This window comes from Solea solea, chromosome 2, assembly GCF_958295425.1.
Source record: "Solea solea chromosome 2, fSolSol10.1, whole genome shotgun sequence".
Classification (NCBI taxonomy): domain Eukaryota; kingdom Metazoa; phylum Chordata; class Actinopteri; order Pleuronectiformes; family Soleidae; genus Solea; species Solea solea.
Window position 1 is genome coordinate 1,166,928 of NC_081135.1, and position 8,749 is coordinate 1,175,676.

The 8,749-nt window shown below is 42.2% G+C and overlaps 1 protein-coding gene across 2 annotated transcripts; it reads right to left on the bottom strand.

Annotated features, from left to right (window-relative positions):
* Positions 1-596: 596 nt before the first annotated feature.
* ccnt2b (cyclin T2b) lies at positions 597-8,315 on the bottom strand. 2 transcript variants are annotated; one of them, XM_058622558.1, is made up of 9 exons: positions 8,074-8,309; positions 5,808-5,889; positions 5,596-5,724; positions 5,366-5,426; positions 5,104-5,166; positions 4,334-4,379; positions 3,437-3,600; positions 2,633-2,703; positions 597-2,554 (listed from the first exon to the last, which is right to left on the bottom strand). In XM_058622558.1, exons 1-9 carry the CDS (start codon positions 8,229-8,231, stop codon positions 1,550-1,552), a joined length of 1,779 nt encoding a protein of 592 aa, XP_058478541.1. In that variant the 5' UTR covers positions 8,232-8,309; the 3' UTR covers positions 597-1,549. The 2 variants fall into 2 exon arrangements, with proteins under 2 accessions (XP_058478541.1, XP_058478542.1); XM_058622559.1 differs by lacking the exons at positions 597-2,554; positions 2,633-2,703 and having other exon boundaries at positions 3,470-3,600; positions 3,963-4,379; positions 8,074-8,315.
* Between the last annotated feature and the right edge of the window lie 434 nt (positions 8,316-8,749).

Genomic DNA, 8,749 nt, shown 5'->3' on the forward strand with positions numbered 1-8,749 from the left:
AAAAAAAGAACCAGGTACGATGCTAGTGGAAACACAACTTTGCCGAGGCGAGGCCATTTTTGCATCAGAAAGAATTTTTTATTTTTATTTTGTGACCTTAATGCAACAAAAACGTTTTCATAATGTTTTTGTAGCCTCATTTCTCTGTTAATTCAACAACAAATGTTTTTGTAACATAGGGCTGAAACCATTAATCGATCACTAAATGAATCGTCAACTGTTTTGATAATCCATTATTGGGTTTGAGTGTTTTCTAAAGAATGAGTGATTTTTCAGCTTCTGGTTTCTTTGCTCCATAAAACAAAGAAACCATAAAAAACTGAATCCTTTTGGTTTGTGGAGGGAGAACATCATCATTTCCATGTTTGACAAACACTGATCAACATTTTATGAACCAAACGATGACTGGAATATGAAAATACTCGTTAGTTGCAGCTCTAATCTCAACATCTTTGGAACATTAGTATTATCGGTTTCTTTAAAATCTCACAGTTGAACCCAATCAAGACAGAAGTATACGTCACAATCTAAAGAAAACACAGGTCAATAATACCGTGAGTCCTCATACAACACAAGATTCAAACGAGACACTGGAGGTGTGTAAAAATCACGTTTACACCTTTATTTGGGCTCCCAGTACACACACACACACATCCAGGATATGTTGATGAGTACAGTCTGCTTTAGATCTCATGACACTGAACGCACGAACAGTCATTCTCCTTATTTACATGGTTTCATTTCATAGTTTCTTATCACATGTAGTATATTTGAAGAGCGATTGACGAGGTACAATCACGAGGCCCTTTTGCATTTTTAGCCGTTTTTTTTTTTGTTTTAAAAACATTTTGAAATGCACTTTCACAGCAGATGTAACGTAAACTCCGTCTGTAGCTCGATAATGAGTCCGCACGCCGAGTTCAGGTGCAGTTCCCCCAATAAAGACAGCGAATAAGACAGCAAATGGAATCTCACATTTCAGTTTCTCTTGTTTTTGAAAAATAAGCAGACCGTGTTTTTCTGGTGCAGACAAACGCTCGCTGCGTCTCCACAGACACAAACCCAAACAGAGGAAGATTCGTTCTCATATCAAAAAAGTTCAAGACCTGAGATTCTTAGTGGAACATAATGTCTTAACATACAAAATAATAATAATAATAATAATATAATAACTGTAAACTGTCACAGCAGCTGCGAACACTAGCCATGTCGTCCCTTTTGTGACCGAAAACATGCACGTTTTAAAAAAAAAAAATCATTAGCTCGCGTTAAAATGTTTTTAAAACTCCAGCCGCCCTCTTTGAAACATCGCATGGTTCCTTTTTGTTTGCAAGCTAGTAGCGAACGAGCCCGCGCGCGCGTCGCATTCTACGAGAATCGTCGGCGGTCAGTGTGTGGACACGACGGCGGGGGGGGGGGAGGGGGGGTGGCGACGCATAATTCAGATAACTTAAGACAAATAAAATCTTTTTTTTCATCTTCCTTTTTTTAAAATTCTATTGAACATGATAATACCTTTTTATTCTGGACGCACGCTGCGACTCCGAGGTTACAAGCTCATTCCTTGGGCACTTAGTAAAGAGTCCAGCATGTCGAAAGTGTCTTTGTAGTCCGTGTGTTGGCCGTTGGCCGTCAGCGCGCCGTTGGTTCCGTCGTGGCCGTGGTGCTCCATCATCCTCGGGCCTCCCTCTGAGGGATAGTGACTTCCTTTGGAGCTCCTGCTGCTCTTGGTCGGGTGGTGGTGGTGGTGGTGATGGTTGTTGGCGTCAGAGTGCGGCCTCTTGCGGGACGAGCCGGACGAGCCGCCGTCCGCGCAGAGGCCGGCGGGAGGTCGTATGGACAGGGCGGTGCCGTCTATCGTCGCTCTGCTGTTCCCGCTCAGGGAATACGAGTGTCCGTGTTTGGCGTGGCGGTGGCCGCCGTGCTCTTTGTGCTTGTCCTTGCCGCCCTGTTCAGAACCGCCGCGTCGATCCGACGACACTTTGATTCTCATCTTGAGCTCCTCGCTCGTGGCGGAGCCGTTCTCGGCGAGGGAAGGAGGCAGGCGAGACTTTTTGGAGCTGGACTTCTCTCTCCTGCCGTCGCCCTGCTGCGGCTGCGAGCGTTTCTTGTGGTGGTGGGTGGAGACAGCGGGAGGAGGCGTGTACATTTCGGCGCCGGGCTCCTCCTTCACGCCGTTCTGCAAAGTCACGTCCACCGCGTGTTTCTCTCTGTACTTTTCCAAAGTCAAGACTTTGTGCGAGACTTTGGCTCCGAGCTGCTGCTGCTGCTGCTGCTGCTGTTTGCTACCAGAGCCGCCGCCGCCACCGCCCGCAGCTTTGTGTTCGTGTTTGACCACAGTGAAGTCTGAGAGAGGAGGCTGGGAGAACGGGTCACCCAGCGGCTGGTAGGAGGCGTACGAGGCGGCGATGTGGTTCAGTAAGGGCATGTCCGAAGAGTCTGATGAGGGGAAGAAAGAGTTGCCGACACCGGGCAGACCGTCTAAAGACGTTCCCTGGTAGGCACTGTCCATGCCCGAGCCGTCCGTCTTTGGCTTCTTTGCTGCTTGAATCGCCTGAAACACAAAATACTCCATGACTCAACCAATCAAAGGTCAACGTGAGTGGACATGTGACCCGTGTGGAAGACATACCCTCCAGTTTCTTATCCTCTTCAATCTGCTGGGTGTCTTCTCCAGGATCTGAAGAAACTCGTGCGTGAGCTCTGAGAACAGCCACACCACTCGTGTTAGGTGAGATCCATTCATTTTTATTTTACATGATATCATTTAAATGTGAATTCAGGTTTGAAAGTGTGGTCTTCATTGCTGCTTAGAAACAATCGGCTCATTCATTAGACTGACATGTTTTCACCACTAAATGTCAGTGTAATTAATGTGCTGCACATTTTAAGCAGCAATATCAATCTGAAGCATGCGCACGTGTGTGTGGAAAATGTGATTTGTGTTGCTTTATAAACACTCACTCTCCCACACCAAAGCCCACAGAGAAAACCAGTGATTTTAACATCACAGCACACAGGAGTTGTTGATCCACTGCTGCCTCAACCAGCAAGTTTAAATGTGTTATTTTGTGAATTCAGCATTTGAAACCCTTTGTTCTAATTTAATCTAGTGACACAAAGTGACCACACGAGGCAGCAGTAGCCCAGCAGCTCCTGTGTCACTGTGACTCTGAGGTTTGGTGTGGGAGAGTGAGTGGTTTATAAACTTCAGTTCCCACCATTAGAAAAGTGTGTCCAACGGTGAGATAAAGACGTGAAACATGTTCATAGACTTAATCTGGCATAGATTTGATTCAGTGAGTCTTTTGTAATGTGGCTATAAACAGTTTTTCCTCACTGGCAGCCATGATACATGCAGTAAGATCATTGTTGATAATGTGTCAGACGATATGATGCATGCTTTTGTCTTTTTTACAGCTCAGGATTCTCTCACCGTCCAGCAGCTGCAGCGTCACTGTGCCGTCCACGTACTCCCACCAGTGTTTGCCATCTGTGGACACAGGAATCTCCCAGTTGGACCACTTACAGGCCAGATGGATGCAGACACACGCCACCACTGTGGGTCTGTACTGCAGGCAGAAGGTGGTGAGGTGCAAACTGCAGGAGACAAGAAAACACAGCACAGACAAAACAACCTTTTAACTCTTCACGTTTAAGTTTACTACACTGTTTTCTCTAATTCAAGTACAGTCATCGGCCTCAAAGCTAAACAGGTACATTTGTGTGTCGTGGCCTGGTCTGGAGGTTTTGTAGGAGTTTTGTTTTTGCCTAAATTCACGGTAGCTTTAGAAAAAAAATGCTATAAACGACAAAGTGTTAATGAAATATTCATTTAAAAAGAAAATCCTCCACTAAATTCATTCTCAGTTTGCTGAGTCACTGTTAGATCTTCTGGGGGTGTGGGGGGGGGAAAGTGCAAAAATGTAATGTTTTATAAAGAACTGTAAAACTATACTTACCAAAAAGCTCTATAAGTTTAAGAATCTTTAGTGGCAATCTATATTCAGGCTACCATTTGAGTGTTTTTAGACATATGCACTCCGTACCAAACAACCGTGAGAGGTAGACAGCACCACTACACTCCCTCTGTGTGCCAACACTGAGCCCTTGTACAATACACCGCACACTGCAGCCGGGCCGGTACTGCCGCCACCCCCCCCACCACACACACACACAAACACGCACACACACACACACACACACAGACACAGAGGGAGGGGGTTCCCAGGACCCGGGTGCAAACAGGGCGTTGGACACAGGAAGGGTGACCCTGCAGGACAGGAAGCTATAGTGTGCCATTACAGTGCAGGAATGGGAACAGGATAATAACCTGTTGGTAGCCATGAAATAGGAAGTCTGTGCCAAATCCTTGCTTGCTGCAGAAAGAAGGAAAAACATTGATTTTAGTGCTAATTGAAGTCACATTCATGTAAATTTAAAAAAAGGGATAGTTTAAGTTTTTGAAGTGTTGTTGAATGAGGTGAGACACAAAACATGGCCGTCAGCGAGTCTACGATGTCTCAAGAACACGTTCACGTCTTTATCTCACTGTTAGACAGACGTTTGTAAACCACTCACTCTCCCACACCAAAGCCCATAGAGAAAATCAGTGATTTAAACACAGCAGTGACACAGGAGCTGCTGATCCACTGCTGCCTCCATCACTGAGATCAAATGTCTTATTTTGTCACTTCAGCGTTTTAAATCTGAACAAAGGATTTCAAACAGTGACACAAAGTGACCACACGAGGCAGCAGTAGACCAGCAGCTCCTGTGTCCCCACCAGCTAAAATCACTGATTTTCTCTATGGGGTTTGGTGTGGGAGAGTGAGATAAAGTGAGCTAAAGACATGAACATATTAAGTTATCATAGACTTTAGCTGGTATAGATTTTATTATCAATGATGTTTTTTAATTATTGTGACTAAATGTCATTTATTTGTAAATCCAAAAACCTGAACCATCCCTTTAGTCAGTGTAGTTCCTAACAATTTAGAGATGAAAAGCTTGATTCAAATGATCAGAAACATGGTAAAAAAATAATAATATTAACATCTAAAATGTTCTTTAGAATAAAAAACAGAAAATAACTTGTCGTACCTCTCACTAGCTGGGAACATTTCACAACATCAGTGTGAGGATGATCAATTGTTATTTCAAAACCTGAAATCAACACAGAGGAGGACAGAGATCAAACCACCTGCGCTCACATTCACACACAGGAAATAAAATAAAAGCAATAGAATCACAATGTTTTCTGCAGCACAATCACATCACTCACACATACAATTTATCCTGATAATAATTTATCATAATCAGTTGATTATGAGTATTTTTCACAAAGACAAAACCGTATATTCACCCAGTGTTTGAAGCACGATGGTTTCCAGTGCTACCAGCTCCTGTGACAGCTGCAGGAATGTCTGGGAAAAAAATGACACGGTTTCACATTTGCTTCAAACAACTCAAAATACACAAATCCTTCAAAATGACCAGTTACAGTGCATATTTTTCTCTCTCTCTCTCTCTGCTTAAGTAAAAACACCCTAACACTAGTATAAATAGCCGCGTCCTCGTCATTTCCTCACTCACGTTGCTCTTGGTGTCGAGCGCGGGATCTTGCGGGTTAATGCAGGCGTGGGCGATTTTAATGACGTGCTCCAGCTTCCTGGGTTGCTCTTCAACTTTAGCTGCCAGGAACAGCGTGGTCTGTGAAATGACCTGAGAACAAAAACAAACTCTCACAACCACTGTCTCCAGCAGTAATAACACAGCCAGTCTCAGAATGCTGCCGTGCTACTTACATTCCTATGGAATTTGCTGAAGGAGTGGATCATATAAAACCTGTGCATATAAACTATAGCAGTGTTGATGATGAGTTGAGAGCTGAGGTCACAGTTAAGGCTGAAAACAAAACAATCAAAACAGCGCTCGTGTCCGATCAGCACGCCTCGTTCAACGCGTTTACACTTTAAATGTGTGGACAAACACATGATGTTCTGAATTCTAAATATGAGCAGTAAAATCATTAGGAGAGAACATGTGAACATAATCTGTATAAATCAGTGTGTGTGTGTGTATGTATGTGTATATATATATATATATATATATATATATCTCATCAACTGTCCTCGGGAAGGAGCTACAGAGCAATTCATTCATAAATACCATCATCAGTTTATTGCAATGTTTTTAAATTTAAAATGCCACACCCGTGGACACTTAAGACTGAATTGATTTTAACAAACCTTAAATTGATCAATTCCCTCACTTGATTCTGAATCATTTGCCATTTTGATCATCGATTAAATCAGTTTGAGTGTTTTTATTAAGAATTAGAACACGTTTCTGTGATTTTTCGACTGAATATTTTCTTGTTTCTTTGCTTCATGTGACGAAGAAATCTTTAAAACTGAATCGTTTTGGTTTGAGAAACACTAATCAATATTTTCTGGCATTTTACAGACCAAGTGATTACTTGGCAGATTAACCGATTATGAAAATAATCAGTTGCAGCCCTCCAAGACTCATCTGGTAGCACTTTATATTTCAGTACAGTAACAATGTGGTAATATTCAGGTAATTACTCAAAATGAGTCTTACTATTGACTGCCAACAGCGTCATGAACAAAATTGATTATTATGATATTAAAAGGTTGAAATTCCTCACCTTATGAGCCACAAAACTCGCTGTTGTAAACAAGTGTCTAACATTGGTAAATAATGTATTGCCATGGTTCTCAAACTGTGGTAAGTGCACCACCAGTGGTACACGAGATACTGTTCTACTGTATACAGCAGGGCATGTAATCAGAGTGGAGCTGAGGAATTTTGACCAAAGTGCATAGAAAATGAAACGAATAATAATATTTAGTCACCTTATCTCTCGCTCCATCTGAATCTAATTTCACTACAACAGTGTGAAGTGTATGTGAGGAAGAGGGAGAGGAAGAGACTAGCCTCCTGGGAGAAGTCTGCAGCTGACTTTGACTGACTGTCTATTTTAACATGGCGTTATTGAGAGAGATCAATATTTTCTCCGGTGGTAGTTGGTTTAAAATGTTTGAGGAGCACTGCAGTATTGTATACTGTAATGAAGGTGTGTAACATGGCTATTTATGGAGCCAACACAGATCGTTACTTAACAGACAAGACGACAACTCATTTTGGCTTAAACACTATTCTTACATAAGTAATGTGATTAAATAGACTATATAGACCCTATCATGTCTATACATTCGTTTAAGACTATTTAAACAAAAATCGCTTCTGGTTCTCTGATGTTTTTATCATCTTCTCCTTGTATGTGTGGCATAATTCATCGACATGAACAAAGCAGAATCGATATTATAGCATAGTGTTATATTCTTCTCAACCGTAATACTGGCTTTGACTCAAATTTAAACCATTTATATCATGATGTAATGTTTTTGTGCCATCATTTTCTGCTTTTAACAGTAGCCCATTTACGACTCTGTATATTATATTGTATATGATGTATTGTACTGTCTGTTAGGTTTTAACGTATATTATGTTAGTGGTGTTATTATACAATAAGATTAAATGACAAAGAGCTACGAGAAACGCTTGGTGAATTAGCATGGAGTTAGTTAGCAAAACGTGTGTCCTGTTAAATAACTACCAGCGAAACATCGGTCACTAATGTTGATCGAACAGTGCAATGATCGACATAAAGTGGAGTAATGACTTTAAATTGAAGCGTGACGCCGGTATCGGTTATCTCCGATCGCCGGTGTCGTTGTAGACTTTGATGAAAGCTAACAATAGACAAAACAACGGCTCAGCTAACAGCAGCTAACAGCAGCTAACAGCAGCTAGCAGGCCCCAGCGCAGCTAACGGCTAATAAATACGCTATGAGAACAGATCAAGTGCATGTGTGTGTGTGTGTGTGTGTCGGTGTATGTGCGAGCGCTTCATATAACAAACACACTCATCACACCCATATGTTTAAAGAGTACAAAAAACTAAGTGTAACGAGAGCCGCTATTGCGAGCTAACGCTAACCGCAGCTAGCCTCCTCCTCCTCCTCCTTGCTTCATAAAGGATACACGTTGAGTCTCTGGCCCATGTCCTGGATGAGGTTGGCGGCCTGCTGGCGGTACGACAGCTCTTTGTCCGCCTCAATCCCGCAGCGTCGGGACGGCGTGTTGTCTAGCTGCTCCCGGGAGAAGAGCCATTTGTTGGAGGGTCCCCGGTGCACCGCCATGACGCTCCCGCAGCAGCTAAGCCCGACGCCGTTAGCATCGGGGGGAAGCGGGGCTGCTGTCACTACCCGATTTGTACTGCGCATGTGCGAAGTATGACCACTTCCTGTTTAAACAATTCACGGCAGTTTTTTTAAATAAAATAATTACGTTACATCTAGTTTTGGCTGATTATTTTTTATAGGAACGATACGCGTTTTGTTTTTACATTTTGTTTTATTAGTTATTCTTATCAGACAAATACATATGTTTATGATATCTTTCATTTAGTAGTAAAATATAACGTTTTATGTTTGCTTATAGCAGTGTAAACTATCATTTGCTCCTATACTGTGTAGCTTCAATCACATATCCTTTTCTATTTAACTGGACTTTCTATCGAACTACTTCCTTTCAACCTGGGCTTTCAAAGTAAGAGCCACTGACTTCGGCTTTTGATTACTTCCTGTGAAAACGACATGATTTTGAATTTAGTCATTGTTATATACCAAGATTTTGCGTAATAAGGCGTATAATTGAT